This window comes from Ammodytes marinus (assembly GCF_949987685.1).
Source record: "Ammodytes marinus genome assembly, chromosome: 25".
Lineage (NCBI taxonomy): Eukaryota > Metazoa > Chordata > Actinopteri > Uranoscopiformes > Ammodytidae > Ammodytes > Ammodytes marinus.
Genome location: NC_137229.1, coordinates 2,952,077 through 2,969,580, shown reverse-complemented (window position 1 = coordinate 2,969,580; position 17,504 = coordinate 2,952,077). Strand labels below are relative to the sequence as shown.

The window sequence follows — 17,504 nt, the reverse complement described above, 5'->3', positions numbered from 1 at the left end:
ATATATATATATATATATATAAATATATATATATATATATATATTAGAGGTGGGCATAGATTAATTTTTTTAATCTAGATTAATTTCATTGAATTTTGGAATGAATCTAGATTAATCTAGATTAAAATGGCTCATTTGAATTCATTCATAATATGTGTGTGCTCCCTAAATAATGACTCAAAGTAAGTCTTTGAGAACGTGTTTCTCAAGCCAGGTGGCGCATCAGACCAGGGGCTCATCTCCTGTTTCCAACATGCATCACAAACTGCTTGAGGAAGCTGTTCTACTATGATAATTGGTGATGAAAATAAATAATGTTCAACAAGATGTACTTGTGTTTACAAACTGTTTATTCAGTTAAACATGAACTTTGAACGGTAGGCCATAAGAGCAGGGCTGTACAGTGCGACAGTTTTGATCGCATTTGCTACTGAAATTGATCACGTGCGATGATGAATACAATGCTGCTCGCACTGGTGCTAGCGTCTGACCAATACACTTCACCAACGGTAACAACCGGAAGGACACGGCTCTCTGCTCTCTTTACATTACCGCAGTTAAGTTAGCGCGTGTGCAAACAGAACATTTCCTGTGCGCCTTCACATTAAAAGCCTGTTACTAGCCAAACGTGAGTTGACTTTTATTTTGAAGCCGTAAGAACAGGAAGTTAACGCTTCACAGCCCTGCAGTGCGCTCGCAAAATCAACTGCTTCAGCTGCAGAGAGCAGTCAACAACAGTAGTCTATTTAAACAAAGTTTAAATAACTGATAAGCCACTGAAGAACTACTCCCAACACATTCACAACAACCTATTTAACTTATCCTAAATTGTACCAATATGTATACTTATTTATTTAATAGGCTATATGTTTTAAAGTTTGGTTTTAATTAATAGAAGGACATTTACCAAAAAAAATGTATTATTATGAATATAATAATTATATGTGTATACAAAAAATATATAGATATACATTTTATGAGGAGAAATAATTCTGAATCAGCAAAAAATTGCAATTGGCAGGTTAGATTATTTTGTCTAAATTGCAATCAGTGCACCCCTATTCATTTTTCTACAATTATTACTGCACACACTAGGATATGATATTAATTGAGAATTTCAAATGAGACCAATATGACAGGCTAAAAGGTAATTAGAGCGAAATGCATGGGTTAAGGTTATGCAAGTTTTCGATCATACTTTGTGTGCTACTGAATTTATTTTTGTGCTACTGATTTTTTTTGCTTGCTAGCACCAGTGCTACCACCTAAAAACATAAGCGTACAGCCCTGCATAAGAGGTAACGATGAATTGTTTAGGGCTGCAACTAACGATTATTTCAATAATCGATTAATCGGTCGATAAGTTTTTCGATTAATCGATGAATCGGATAAAAAAAAAGAAACATTTTTAAATGACGCATCTTTATTCAAAAACTGAACATTACTTCAAATTCACAGTGCAGACTGAAGTGTCAAAACACCAGGTTATTGCTCCAACGTCCCAGAACTATTAAAAGTAATATTAAATGATAAAAAATTAATAATAAACTTAACTGTGATAACACAAAAAAAAACATACAATGTATGATATACATTTATACAGTATAAGGGATGTCCATGGTAAACCAGTCAACCGATAATATTTTTAACCGGTAAATAGGGGAGAACGGGGTAAGTAGGCACACTTTTTACTCTAGTGAGAATTGCTCATCACCAAAACATCTGTCAATAGCCATTCCTACATTAAATTGAAGCTTAAGGTGTTGGCTTGAAATGTGTGTCTCTCTTTTTTTCCAACTTATTGTAATGAAGAAGTAATTTACCATCAAAGACACCCTTACACATTGTGACAACCAACCCCATCAAGGGGTCGGTTGTCACACACTATGGGGTTGTTTGTCACAATGTTATATTAATGGGAAAAATCTTAAAAAGAAGGCAATGAGGCAGAACCAAATTTGAAAGTTTAATTGCATTGTCAAGTTGACAAATAGGCCTACATAACTTACTGTAGCCTTGGCAGCTGGTCTAGTTTGGGATGCACTGGGTTGTTTTGATTTTGTTGCCCTTTTTTCTTTTGCTTGCTAGCTGCCTTTCCCTGCTCTATTCTTTCCTTCTCTGGGGTGTCAGTGAGGATACAGCTTGACAATTTCTTTCGTTATTGGGTTCCTTTTCTGGCTGCAGCCTTGAGATAACATGTGACAACCAACCCCCCAAAAAATTTGACGACCAACCCCAACCTGAATTTCTTGCTAGCATCAAGGCCAACAACCATCTGACAACTAATTAGCTTGCTAACAACAATCTAAACTATAGCTTACCCTTCACACTTTCTGAGGGTAACAAGTGTTTTGTTATAAACCCATTGTGTAAAAGCCTAGAAGAAAAATACTGAGAAGCAAAATATTTTGAATTTGACATGAAAAACACAAAACATCCTCTCACCTGAAATGCAGCTGTCTTCCTCCAAGGAAGTCTATTGGCGCTTTTCCACCGCATGGTATCAGCTCGACTCGACTCGACTCAGCTCGCATTTTTGGCGTTTCCACCGCAATTTCATGGTACCTGGTACCTGGTAGCGGCTGCTTTTTTGGTATCGCCTCGCTCTAGGTTCCAAGCGAGCTGAGCCGATGCTAAAAAGTGACGTCGGCAGACGGCCGGCCACTGATTGGCCAGAGACTATTGTCTGGCCAATCAGTGGCCAGAGACTACCGGCTTCATTATGTTGTTTATTCTCCCCAACTCTCCGGGACTTTTGAGTGTATTTACGCCGGGTGCAGCCTTCTCTGGCTCTCTTTCATTTGATTTGCATCACAGATCCGAATTTCTTTTCCATATATTCGCTAAGCTCACCCAGTGTTGGTTGTTGGGGAAGTTACTTTTAACATACGAGAGGAGACATGTAGGGCAGCTAGCAGCTAGGCTAAATAGTAGCCAGCTGGGACAGACATGATAGCGAGCGATTACATTACAAGCCTCGGACTGAACTGATTACCTCAATAAAATATTCAGGCTGAGACACGGCTTGCATTTGAAAACACGTATCCTGAAACAAGCACTAAACAGTCAACTTTATCATGCCCGTGTTTACGTGCATAGGGATGTACGTGACGCATCCCTACAGCTGACTGTGTGGCAGAGTCACACATCGGGACAACAACCATCCCTTTTAATGGCCCGTAGCAATATTCTTCTACTTCTTTTAGCAAACAGATACAAGGGGGGTATTTCTTAAACATTTTTCATCCGTGTTTTTGGCGGTTGGTTCAGTTAATAGTGCAACAACTGCTCGTAATTTCTGCATTGCTACTTTGCTCCGGAGTAGGCTTTCAGCCCCTTACGACGACCCCGCCCACGTTCAGCAGGTACTATTTGCGGTGGAAAACGACCCGTGCTGCTACCAAACCAAGTTGAGTCGAGTCGAGTCGAGCCGAGCCGAGCTACATGTGCGGTGGAAAAGCGCCATATGTATGTGACCTCTGATCCCAATTCTGGACCTTTTTTATATCAACATTTCAGAGCTAGCGCACTCTGGTGGCGAGATATAACGAATGTGACATCCGACCCATGTGACAAATTACCCCGTTCTCCCCTACTAACGGTTAAAAAAAAAATCATCTTAATTTCTCTCAGATGACAGGAGATCGTTAATTTGTATTGATATTGATACCATTTTCAAGACTCCTTAACGATCCAAGTCTTTATTGATATCACTATTGATAATTTTCTATTATTTTGTTGAAATAGAACTTGTATTATTGCTTTAATTGCTGATATGATCATAGCTCTAGATAGGACATTAAACAGGTCATAATTCCATCTTTACTATCTATTTTATCTAGCTGGGAAAACAAGTTTCGCCAAAATCTCAAATTTCTTTTTTTTTGTGTTGCATTTGAACACATCAATCATATTACTGAGCCGGCCTGAACACATCACAGTTGACATGTTTGCTACTTTTTTTAAGCTAACTAGCTTTATATCCTTCCGATTTTAACATGGATTTAAAATCTGGATCACTATTTTTAACTGACGGGACTTTCTACACCGTTCGGTTGTGTGATTACTGCCGCTGCATTGAATGACTGTTGATGCGCCGATGCCGATTCTCCGAGCACGTCTGCACACCGTCTGCAGCAGCAGCAGCTGACAGAGTTTTTTTGGACTAGACGGATACCGAGTTGAAGGAGTTTTTTTTAACCCAAAGAAAGCAAAAGTACAACACTTTTATATAGGCCTGCAGTCCAGTGTTAGATATGACCAAAATACAAGCTGTGGCCGCTCACACTATAGCTTTCCCGCACGTGAAGCGAGCCTTCACGTGCGGAAGGGGGTTCACCCCGACGGCGAACAGCCATCGGCCCTGGAGGGAACCATCTCCCCTGAGCCGAACAGGAGGTGGAATAAAAGATTAACGGCGATAAGAGTCTGGCGTTAACGCAGCACGTTAACGCCGATAACGGCCCACCACTAATAAATATATAGATATATATAGATATATATCTGGATATCTGGATTGACCTGCTATTTGCTCATAAAATGTGTATTTAGGTTGATGCCACCTCAATCAAACTTTTACATTATCATAATAACATCCCATGTATTTATTTCAAGCTTTCAAAATAATTTTGTTGTATTTGTTTTACCCAAAATAAAAATTATATATTTTCAAAATCTGTTTATAGTGAGCTTTTGGGTCAAGTATGTTCATATAGTCTGTCAAAATGCTGAATAAATATACCATAAGCATGATAGGGGGTCCCCCCTCAGGGGGTTTAAGTTGATATGCTCCATATTGAACTGGTTGATAATCTGACCTGAGAGTTTCCAGTTTACAGTGTGGACTCTTCAGGGCAGCAGACAGATGCTTCACTCCTGAATCCTGCAGGTCGTTGTTACTCAGGTCCAGCTCTCTCAGACTAGAGGAGGAGCTGAGAACTGAGGCCAGAGCTTCACAGCTTCTCTCTGAGAGGTTACAGCCACTCAGCCTGGAGAGACAACAATAAGAGAAAAAGTTATTAAATAATCTTCTTGTTAAAAGATTATGTACAGATGAATAAATCCTACGTACAGAGCTTTGTTGGAGGCTTTGACCACTGGCAGCAGCCTCAGAAGAGCCTCCTCTGAAGCAGAATATTTCTTCAGGTCAAACACGTCCAGATCTTCTCCTGATGACAGTAAGATGAAGACCAGAGCGGACCACTGAGCAGGAGACAGTTCCTCTGTGGAGAGACGTCCTGAACTCAGGGACCGTTGGATCTCCTCCACTAGAGAACGATCGTTCAGTTCATTCAGACAGTGGAACAGATTGATGCCTCTCTCTGCAGAGGGAGAATCCTGGATCTTCTTCTTGATGTACTCAACTGTTTTCTGATTGGTCTGTGAGCTACTTCCTGTCTGTGTCAGCAGACCTCTGAGGAGACTCTGATTGGTCGGCAGTGAAAGACCCAGTAGGAAGCGGAGGAACAAGTCCAGGTGTCCATTTGGACTCTGTAAGGCCTTGTCCACAGCACTCTGGTAGAACTGTGTCTCTGCAGATTCATCTGATGTTGTTTGTTCTTCTGCCATCAGATTGACTCCAGAGTTGATGAATGTCAGATGGACATGAAGAGCAGCCAGAAACTCCTGAACGCTCAGATGGACGAAGCAGAACACCTTGTCCTGGTACAGTCCTCTCTCCTCTTTAAAGATCTCTGTGAACACTCCTGAGACCACTGAGGCTTCTGAGATATCGATGCCACACTCTGTCAGGTCTGATTCATAGAAGACCAGGTTTCCTTTCTGCAGCTGCTCAAAAGCCAGTTTTCCCAGACACTCAATCATCTTCCTGCTCTCTGGACTCCAGTGTGGATCTGTCTCTGCTCCTTCATCAAACTTGACGTTCTTCAGTTTGGCCTGAACCACCAGGAAGTGGATGTACATCTCAGTCATGGTCTTGGGCAGCTCTCCTCCCTCTCCGGTCTTCAACACATCCTCCAGGACTGTAGCAGTGATCCAGCAGAAGATTGGGATGTGGCACATGATGTGGAGGCTTCGTGATTTCTTGATGTGGGAGATGATTCTGTTGGCCTGCTCCCTATCTCTGAATCTCTTCCTGAAGTACTCCTCCTTCTGTGGGTCAGTGAACCCTCTGACCTCTGTCACCATGCCAACACAGTCAGGAGGGATCTGATTGGCTGCTGCAGGTCGTGTGGTTATCCAGAGGCGAGCAGAGGGAAGCAGTTTCCCCCTGATGAGGTTTGTCAGCAGCACATCCACTGAGGTGGACTCTGTAACATCAGTGAGGATCTCATTGTTGTGGAAGTCCAGAGGAAGTCGACACTCATCCAGACCGTCAAAGATGAACACAACTTTGAACTTTTTAAAGTTGCAGATTCCTGCTGCTTTGGTTTCAGTGAAGAAGTGATGAACAAGTTCCACCAAGCTGAACTTTTTCTCTTTCAGCACATTCAGCTCTCTGAAAGTGAATGGAAATGTAAACTGTATGTCCTGGTTGGTTTTGTCTTCAGCCCAGTCCAGAGTGAACTTCTGGGTTAAGACTGTTTTCCCAATGCCAGCCACTCCCTTTGTCATCACTGTTCTGCTTGGTTCATCTTTTCCAGGTGAGGCTTTAAGGATGTCTTCTTGTCTGATGGTTGTTTCTGGTCTGTGTGGTTTCCTGGATGCTGTTTCAATCTTTCTGACCTCATGTTCATCATTGACCTCTCCAGTCCCTCCCTCTGTGATGTAGAGCTCTGTGTAGATCTGATTCAGAAGGGTTGGGTTTCCTGCTTTAGCGATCCCCTCAAACACACACTGGAACTTCTTCTGCAGGTTTGACTTTAGTTCAGACTGACAAACTTCAGAATGACTTCCTGAATGAACAAACATCAGAATGAATCAACAGTCGTTAACGGCACATTATAATATCACTGAGGGCTTCATGATGATAATAAACCTTAACAGCCTCCACACACATCCTGCGTCTACCTCTGGAGCGCGTTGCCTTACTGCTGCCTCTCTCGCTGTTTTCGGCCACACATGGAACGTCTCAACTGCTGCTGCAGCGCTGCTTCTAAAAGCCCTGTCTTTCTACATGGAGTGTTCATAGATAATTCCTGTCTTTCTACATGGAGTGTTCATAGATAATTCCCATATAAAGTTGTTTCAGGTCATTTTATGATGCATATGATTAATATTGAGTTTGGACAGTGATCCTATTGACTGGTTGTCCTTTATTTTATTTTTTTCGTTCACATTTTCGCGTGTGGGAAGTTTTATTTTGAAAGGGACACACCGGGAACCTGTAAAACAGTGAATGCTGCTGGTATGACTGTCTACAGAGTATTTCTCTATCAGTTAAAGAGAGAGAGACGCGCCTCTCCCCGAAAACATAGGCTCCTCCTCTTAAGGTAAAGTGAAGCGTCGCTGAAGACTCGCCTCCGACGGGCGTCGGCAGTGCGTCAGAGGTTGGATGTGTTGCCACTAGACTAGAGTGTGTTAACACGGTCGGGGAAAGATCAGACGCAGACGTGCAGTAGAGATAGGATGTGTGTTCCAGGGGTTAGAGAAATGCTCTTACTGCTCTGCAGAAGGTCAGCCAGCTCCTCCTGCTTCATGCTCCTCAGGAAGTCCAGAGTGATCTTCAGAAATGCCTCTCTGCTGCTGCTCTGCTCCTCATCCTCACTCTGACCCTCTAAGCATTCTGGGTAATCTGGACTCAGAAGCTTCTGCATCTTCTTCAGCTCGTTCTTCACAAACGTGACGATGTTTTCCTCCAGCAGCTGGAACAGAATATTATATGAACGACACGATAATAATGCATTTATTTTATATGGCGCCTTTCAAGGCACTCAAGGTCGCCTAACAAACATAAGACAAGGCAAAAAACACAATTAAAACAAGTTTAAAAAGCACAGAGCTTGCAGCAGATTTTCAGTCCATGGATGAGTATGCCAGCCTAAATAAATGTGTTTTGAGGTGGGATTTGAAGGTGAGAGGTGAGTCCATGTTTCTAATGTCCGGGGGGAGGCTGTTCCAGAGGCGTGGGGCGGAGCGGCTGAAAGCTCGAGCCCCCATGGTGGACAGACGAGCTGGGGGGACGTGTAGGTTGATGGAGGAGGCGGATCTAAGTGACCGGGTGGGAGTATTGATTTGGATGAGGTCAGACAGATATGGGGGGGCGAGGTTATGTATGGCATTGAATGTATTGAGGAGGATCTTATATTCGATACGGTGTTTGATAGGGAGCCAGTGAAGTTGGTGCAGGATGGGGGTGATCAAACTAAAATCATGAAGCAAACATCAGATCCATGTTGGACAGACTGACAGTCCACTGGTCTAAACAGTTAACCTTTATTTATACAGGTAAATCCCATTGAGACTTGAAACAGAGACCTGTTCCCACTTCGACATGTGGCGGGGGGACCAGGGATCGAACCACCAACCCTGTAGTTGAGGGTCGACCGCCCTACCAACCTCGCCACAGCCGCCCTGAAGTTGTTGTGAACAGAACAGATGGACAGTAGTTGTTCATGTACAGACCCTGAATGTGGAGTCCAGGTGTGTTTGATGCTGCTGGTCAGACCGCCCACTGGGAACCTCTGAGATCTCCTGGTCGACTCTGTGGAGAAACCATTAAAAATGAGCTCATGTCTGGTCCAATGTTAAACTGAAGTCAAACCAAGCTGAAAATAAACTGTTAAAACATGAATCAAAGATATTTAAATGTTAGTAACAGTTTACCTCTCTGCAGCAGACGGTGGTTGTCCTTTTAAATCAATGAAATGATCTTTTGAGTTGTCACTCTTGAAGGACAAACAGCTGGCTCCAGGTCCAGGAGAGTCTGGTCTGTTGAACACAACACAGACAGACAGACAGACAGACACACACACAGACACACACACACACACACACACACACACACACACACACACACACACACACACACACACACAGCTTTGAGAGTGAATAATGATGGTGCAGTGATTTGAGTCATGGACAGTTAGAGATCCTCATGTCACCTCTGAGCTTTGGTCTGGCCGCCATGTTCCCCTCCCTCCTCTGTGTCCTCACTCTGATCCATAGCAGAGCCCACACCTTCACACACACTTTCACCTGCAGAGAAAACACATCAACTGGAATCCTCCTGTCCACACACACACACACACACACACACACACACACACACACACACACACACACACACACACACACACACACACACACACACACACACACACGTGTGAGACGTCACAGACAATAAAGATAAATGATTTGTATCATTTCAAACGTCCAGCAGATGGCGCCAGATTAAAGCCAGAAACAGACCATGAAGTACAGCAGCCTGTACACAACCAGTACTCACTACTACTGCTGCTGTTACACGCGGAAATGCAAAGTTTACTACAAGTATTAAGAACAGAATGTCCTTCATGAGACAGCACAGGGTAAAGACTTTTGTTGAGATGTTTTTGTTGTTGTTTCCCTGTATTTTATTTAGCTTATTTGGCTATTTATGTTCTCTGTGATTTGTGATTTTATGTAGAGATAATATCGAGGTTTCTGTTGTACTTGTTGTGGAATTGTTTATTACAGTCATAATAATTATGTGTTTATATATAGACTAGTGCATCTTGACTCTAAATATTCGTAAGCTAATCAACAAAAGTTCTGACCTGACCTTATGGTGAAGGTTCTGACCGTATGGTGAAGGTTGTTATGTACTGATTATGTTCTGAGATACTCAAACTGCGTACGGAAATGTATGTTTTGACTGAGATGGCTCCGGAGAACTGTGTCTGTAAGATAACTAACAATATATCTGGCAGAGGAGAATCTTGTACGTAGGCTGGAATGTTCGTGCGTAATTAGATTTCACTATAAGTTCTCTGTATGACCGCCTGTCGATGGTCATTTCACACAATCATATTGTTGCATTGTTGTCTTGACCCATGTTTGCAAACATTAAAGATCTGTTCTATTTTTGTATTTAAACATTGTGTCACCTCGTATTAATTGACTAAATTCTCATCTTTTAAAGGTTGATATTTCAATTCCATGACAATTTGGGGGCTCGTGTCCGGGATGTCTAACTCGGGGATTCCCTGAAGCACCCTCTGACAGGTTAACTGTGCACAGCCGGAGACTGGGTCCCGGAGCCAAAACCTCTCCCCACGGAGGACCGTAACTGACCTCAGGAGATGCAGGTTGGCGCCTAAATCAGATGTGCTTCAGGGTATCTCCCGACACGGCATCCAAGAACTCAAAAAGACTAAGAGGTGAGAACACAATGTTTTGAAAGGTCAGGGACCAAGTTTTTCTATAAAGTATGTTGTATGAATAGCTTTAATTAGTTAATTCAGGACAGCTGCTGATTAGTTGAACTATAAACTAAAGACCAGGGGTCAAACTCGCTTCAGCTGACGAGCTTTACGAGAAATAAGATAGATTTAACTGGGTTAAACTATTTTATCTAGTGCCAGGGGCACTAGGGTCAGGGACCAAAATGATCAAGGCCAGGGGCCAAACTCGAGAAATAATATAGATTTAACTGGGTTAAACTATTTTATGGTGGTCAGGGACCACAAAGATATCTTTACTGTCAGGGACAGCGCGTAGGATCCATAAAAAATATTTGGCAAAAATAGATCTAAAATAAAGAACGTTCTAAAATAGTTATATATAATACTTATAATATTTTCAAGTACTAATTGTGTGTGGTTTATTTAAGGTCTCTGTGTCTTCTGTTGGATCTGTCCTCCACTGCATTCTCTAAAATTCAATATTATTGTAAAAGGGGAACAGTCTGTTTAAACAAAAGGAGTTGGAAGTTGAATTTGACAGTTGTGCAAAGAATGTGTGATAAGGGTGGAGACTCACTATACAGGTGCATTGGTAAATTTATGGGAGGAATATGGTCTTTCCAGGAAATGTGCGCTTTAGTCTCGTTAAGATAGAAAAGCTAAGCAATCATTTAAATTTTAGAGAAATAAAAGCTTTTTTGTCAGGCCTTTGTTGCAAAGTGAACAGAGACAGTGATTAGCTTAAAGGTAAAATAACTTTAACCAAAGTTGTGGTATTATTGAATAATACTGTAAGGAATGCCTTTATTTTGTAGCAACCTGATGACGTCTGTACCGGGGGCGGGGTTAGCTGGAGTCCCGTGCATGCGAACAGTAAGTTACGGTTATGGCTGGAGAGGAAGCTTAATAAAGAAACACTCCGACTACGTTGTTGTACGAGCCTTATTATAAGAATAACCCGACATGGTGTCAGAACTGGGCGACTTGTAAGCGGAGTGAAAAGAAAAAAAAAAAAAAATAGAAAGACAACGAAGAGGAAAGTATATCGTTTACGCGAGAATGGGAGATGAGCCGGCAGCTATGGCGCAACCTACACCAACTGCTACGTTCACAATACAACCTCCAGAGCCATTCGATTTTACAAAGCCTCAAGATTGGGAGCGTTGGATAAGGAGATTCGACCGCTTTCGGCTTGCAAGCAACTTAAACGCGACGTCGGAAGAAAACCAGGTGAACACGTTAGTGTATTGCATGGGCGATGAAGCTGAAGATGTGCTAAAAGGGCTAACGCTAACTGCGGATGAGAGGAAGGGGTACACGGATGTCAAGGCGGGCTTGGATGCATTTTTTGTGCCTAAAAAGAATGTAATCTACGAAAGAGCCAAGTTCAATCAGCGTGTGCAACTGCCAGGAGAAACGGTGGATTCCTTCATCACTGCTCTATACGGATTAGCTGAACACTGTAAATATGGACAGTTAAAGAACGAGCTGATCCGCGACAGGTTAGTGGTCGGGCTGAGAAACGTCTCATTGTCAGAAAAGCTACAGCTAGACAGAGACCTTACCCTTGAAACTGCTATAACTAAGACAAGGCAGTCTGAAGAAGTTAGACGACAGCAGTCTGACTTAAGAGGAGAAAATGGCGGTGCAAGCAGGTGCTCTAATGTTGATGCTGTGCATGCTAAAAGCTACAGAAAATTTCCCTCAAAGCCTCAGGCACAATCACCAGGCAAAGATAAACCTAATGCATGGCCACAGTCAGGCTCAAAGGCCTGTTATAGATGTGGAAAAATGCCCTCGCATGGTATAATGGAATGCCCTGCTAAAGATGCTGTGTGTCACAACTGTGGCAAAAATGGACATTATGGCAAGGTGTGCAGAAGCAGTGCGAAATCTCTGAATGCTGTCACTACAGAGGAAGAAGAGTGCTTTTTCCTGGGGGCCGTGGATTCTGGAAAAGACCCATGGACGGTGCAGCTACAAGTGAGACAAAAAACTGTGTGCTTTAAAATAGACACTGGTGCTGATGTCACCGCCCTGCCAGCCGAGGTGTACCATGAGATTACAGGGGGGCATGATGTGAAGCACCTGGCAGAGTCGACACGCCCATTGTTTGGGCCAGGTGGCAATGTACTCTCTGTCCTAGGCGTCGCCAAAGAAACACTGCGCGGTGGCAAAAAGACAGCCATAGAGGACATTTATGTCGTAAAAGACCTGCACACTGCACTATTGGGAAGGCCTGCCATAGAAAAGCTTCAGCTTGTGTGCAGGGTTGACGGCATCACCATGGAATCGTTGAAACAACAGTATCCGAAGCTGTGTAGCGGCTTGGGTCTTGTTCAGAGGCCCTACTCAATTAAATTACAGCCAGAGGCTGTGCCCTTCTCTCTCCACACACCACGCAGAGTACCTCTACCGCTTATGGGGAAAGTGAAGGAGGAGATAGACCGTATGGAGAAGATGGGCGTAATCACCAAGATTGAGGAGCCGACTGATTGGTGTGCCGGGATGGTGGTGGTGCCGAAAAAAAAAGCAGGTGCTGTCCGCATTTGTGTGGATTTCACAAAAATGAACGAATCAGTATGCAGAGAAAAGTTTATCCTGCCTTCTGTCGAACACACTCTGGGCATGCTAGCTGGCGCAACAGTATTCAGCAAACTAGATGCCAACATGGGCTTTTGGCAAGTACCATTGACAAAAGAGTCGGCCAAATACACCACCTTCATCATGCCTTTTGGGCGCTATTATTTCAACCGTCTACCCTTCGGCATAGCATCAGCTCCCGAGCACTTCCAAAAGATGATGGTGACAGAAGTGACCAGTGGCCTGGAGGGGGTACTGTGTCACATGGATGACATCCTGGTCTGGGGACAGACACAGGAGGAGCATGATGTGCGGCTACATGCGGTGCTAGAGAAGGCACAAAAGGCCGGCATTACGCTAAACATGGACAAATGTGAGCTCACACGCCACACAATCAGATTCCTGGGTCATGTGATTTCTGCAGATGGAGTGAAGCCAGATCCAGAGAAGACGAGAGCAGTACAAGAGCTGGATGCACCCAAAAATGTCAGCGAACTCAGGAGTTTTCTGGGCATGGTCAATCAGCTGGGCCGCTTCTTGCCTAACCTGGCTGAAAAAGACAAAGTGCTACGAGACCTGCTGTCCAAGAAGAACCACTGGTACTGGGGGATAGAGCAGCAGACCGCCTTCGATCGGTTAAAAGCAGAGCTGTCATCCACACCGGTGCTCACACTATACAACCCAAACAGTGCACTAAAAATCTCTGCTGATGCCTCTTCCTTTGGCCTGGGGGCAGTCCTGCTGCAGAAGAGCAATGCCATGTGGTCACCTGTGGCATATGCGTCCAGGTCAATGTCACCGACAGAGCAGCGCTATGCTCAAGTGGAGAAGGAGGCCTTGGCTGCAACGTGGGCGTGTGAAAGGTTCAGCTGTTTCATCCTAGGAAGACCATTCGAGCTGGAAACTGACCATAAGCCGTTGGTGAGTCTGCTGGGAGGGAAAGCTTTGGATGACCTCCCACCAAGAATCCAAAGGTTTAGGATGAGACTCATGAGGTACAGCTATACAGTTAATCATGTCCCTGGGAAAAGCCTGTGGACGGCCGACACCTTATCTCGTGCTCCTCTGAGAGCCGCAAGAGCGAACACAGAAACAAGCCTACTAGAGGACACCAACATCTATGTAGACTCTGTCATCAGCAACATTCCTGTCAGTGGAGATTATCTGAGCAGCCTACGTGACCACCTGAAGGCAGACAGCACATGCTCTGCACTGATGGAGTACTGCACAGACGGCTGGCCTGACAAGAGCCAACTGCAGGGAGTGCTGAGACATTACTGGGCTGATAAAGCAGTGCTGACTGTGCACGATGGACTGCTGCTGCGGGGCACGCGGCTCGTCATCCCATCGGCCTTACAAGGTGATGTGCTGGAGAGACTACATGAGGGACACCTGGGGGTGACAAAGTGCAGGGGCCGGGCCAAACAGACGGTATGGTGGCCAGGACTCAGCAGCCAGCTGAATGACATGGTGCTGAAATGTAGGACCTGCATTCAGGAGAGAAGGAACGTCACAGAGCCGCTGATGCCAACGGAGATGCCAGACAGGCCTTGGCAAACCTTGGGAGCTGACCTTTTCACCCTGAAAGGCAAGGCCTATCTACTGGTAGTAGATTATTTCTCGAGGTACGTGGAAGTTGCACTGCTGTCACCCACAAGGTCCACAGATGTGGTGGTGCACCTGAAATCCATGTTTGCTCGTCATGGAATTTGTGAATTTCTTAAAAGTGACAATGGGCCCCAGTTCTCCGGTAGCCACTTCAAAGCCTTTGCAGCAGAGTATGGCTTTGTGCACATCACGAGCAGCCCCAGGTTTCCTCAGAGCAATGGGGAGGCGGAGCGCGCTGTACAAACCGTGAAAGACCTGCTAACAAAGGCATCAGACCCATATCTTGCATTGCTGGCCTACAGAGCAACCCCTCTACAGAACGGTTATAGCCCAGCCGAACTGTTGATGGGGCGCCGCCTCCGCACTACAGTTCCTGCCCTTCCAACCCTGCTGAATCCAGTGTTGCCTGACTACGATGCGCTGGAGGCCAAAGAAAAGGAGAAGAGGAGGAATGACGCGAGATCCTTCGACAAGAGACACGGAGCGAGAAACCTGGAGCCACTCGTACCTGGGGAGGATGTGTGGATCACCGATGCACGAGTCCAGGGCAAAGTGCTATCTACACACAACACCCCTCGCTCTTATATCGTCCAGGTGCCTCAGGGCACACTGAGGAGGAACCGGCGTCACTTGGTGCCACTGCAGACCAACGGTGGGGTAGTCGACGCTGATGGGGGAGGAGAATCACCTGCACCAGATTCAGCTCCACCAGTGGAAACATCACCCAGCAGAGAGGGCCCCACCACCACAGAGACTGTGTGGACCAGGTGTGGGCGAGAGGTTATAAAGCCGCAGAGACTTGATTTGTGATTTATTGATTGGTTTTCCACAGTAAAAAAAAAAAAAAAAGGGAAGAAAAAGAGAGTGACATGTGATGTTAAAATTGTTCTGCTTCACTGTTTACAATTACCTGAAACCTGAGAGTTTACGTTTTGAGAACACAGCCTGCTAAAGTAATAGTTCACAGTATGGTAATGTGTAAGTTATTTTATTTATATTTTGCATGCTTCAAACAGGGACAGATCAGGGACAGGTCTTCCAGCAAAAGGGCAGAATAAACCCCTTAAGACCTGCAGAGACAAAGGTAGTCCACCCTTTGTTCTCAAAGAAAGGGAGATGTGGTATTATTGAATAATACTGTAAGGAATGCCTTTATTTTGTAGCAACCTGATGACGTCTGTACCGGGGGCGGGGTTAGCTGGAGTCCCGTGCATGCGAACAGTAAGTTACGGTCACGGCTGCAGAGGAAGTTTAATAAAGACACACTCCGACTACGTTGTTGTACGAGCCTTATTATAAGAATAACCCGACAAAAGTGTGCTAAGCTCCTCACAGGACAATTATCCCAGAGCTGGACTCTCGTCTCTGGCCTAGCAGAATCTCCTCTCTCACACCTCCGGTTGCAGACCAAAACCAGCTCAACGAACTAAAGCTGTATCCACATCTACACCTGGATCCTGCCCTGCGTCTGCCAGATGAGTATTTTTCCAGCTACCTTATTCCATTTTAAATGGGGTCCAGTTCAACATGACTGGCCTAAAGAAGAGATCATTTTATGACAGAACTAATGTGAACTCTGTGACAAGGACAACCTCTGTATGGCCCAGCTGAAGGCCTATGGACAAATGGAAAAGGCGGACGAGGAAGACGTGGCAGAGGCAGAGCCAGCAGATGTGGCTAAAACACCAGGAACATCAACATGGCTGATTCTGTGTTGGGACAACTTGCACTGGGCAGATAATGTCCTGAACAACATCCAGAGAATGGACTGCAGTTGCAGTCCCAGGGGCGGAGAGGCAGTGAGAGAGTGGGAGACTGACTGGACGGAGGGGAGAGACAGAGAGGGGTCCACAGGGGGGTGAGGTGCACCAAACATGCAGTGACTCTCACTGTCCAGTAATATTATTATTATTAAATGCTTAATTTCCCCATCTGAATTGTCTACATCAGAATTGTTAGTGTCACGCTAGGTGATTACATTTTTGGCTAATTATGGTATAACTTATCTAATTTGGTTTGATAGACAACTGAGTATTGTACTGTATCCAACGTCTCTATGTTTACATTCCTATCTTTGCAGGTGAAAACTCCACAAGGACATTTACCCAAAACACGGCTATAGGCCGAGCAAGTGACTGCAGTGACTAAAGTAGTGTTGGTTTAACCACGAGAGCATGTTTCCTTTATACACACACAATTACGAAACAATTATTTAATGATAGAAAAGTACTTCTAATATCGCGCTATAGCATCATTTGTGAGTAGAATTTTCTAAAAAATAACAGTGTGTAAGACGGGATGTTATTATTCCCAAGCCACACAATTTCCAAAAAGGGATAATCATTTTTAAATGACTTCAGAATTTTCAAAATTAGTTAAGCCTCTGCAGAGCAAACTTTATACATGATCATGGACTGACTGACTAAGACTGACTGTTTATTTCTTTTACAACCTTTTGCTAATTCACTCTTACTGTGTTCTCCTTACAGACAGAAAAATGCAAATAGATAACTATGTTCTCCCTCTCAGCAGAGCTGATAAGAGCTCAGGAGGTTGTTCCCAAAACAACGTTTGTTTCTTGTCAACACGGCAACCCGTGTTTTGACCAAATTTAGTTTATCTTACACATGGGAGTAAGAGAAGGGGGGAAATAGGAATGAATAATTTACAAATAGCACCAATTTGTTTTAATAAAGCTTCATAAAACTATTTTAAACTATTGTTTAAAGTATGTATTGTGTTCATAACAGCGTTTAACATTGGATTCCTTTCAGAGAGAGAGAGAGAGAGAGAGAGAGAGAGAGAGAAAGGGAGTGTGGGTGTGAGTGAGTGTGTGTGCTGGTGTGGTTGAGTGACCGTGGGACACCAACATTGCGTGCCTGTGTGTGTGTCCGAGAGAGAGAGAGCGTGAAAGGACGAACGTGCATGTGTGTCTGATTGAGTTTGACAGCCTGCATGTTTTTGTGAGAGAAGGAACGGAAAGCGTGCTAGTGTGTGTGTGTGTGTGTGTGTGTGTGTGTGTGTGACTGA

At 44.3% G+C, this 17,504-nt stretch overlaps 1 protein-coding gene across 2 annotated transcripts in view; it reads right to left on the bottom strand.

Annotated features, from left to right (window-relative positions):
• LOC307270211 (NACHT, LRR and PYD domains-containing protein 3-like) overlaps positions 1-17,504 on the bottom strand; it is a 307,417-nt gene that overhangs the window by 8,047 nt on the left and 281,866 nt on the right. The window contains exons 2-7 of one of the 2 annotated variants that reach the window (XM_080053381.1): positions 9,003-9,127; positions 8,725-8,829; positions 8,524-8,602; positions 7,562-7,763; positions 5,072-6,854; positions 4,818-4,988 (exon numbers count right to left, since the gene is read on the bottom strand). In XM_080053381.1, coding sequence (XP_079909507.1) covers positions 4,818-4,988; positions 5,072-6,854; positions 7,562-7,763; positions 8,524-8,602; positions 8,725-8,829; positions 9,003-9,064 — 2,402 coding nt within the window. In that variant the 5' untranslated portion in view covers positions 9,065-9,127. The remainder of the gene's footprint in view (positions 1-4,817; positions 4,989-5,071; positions 6,855-7,561; positions 7,764-8,523; positions 8,603-8,724; positions 8,830-9,002; positions 9,128-17,504) is intronic. The other variant, XM_080053379.1, reaches the window with a different exon arrangement.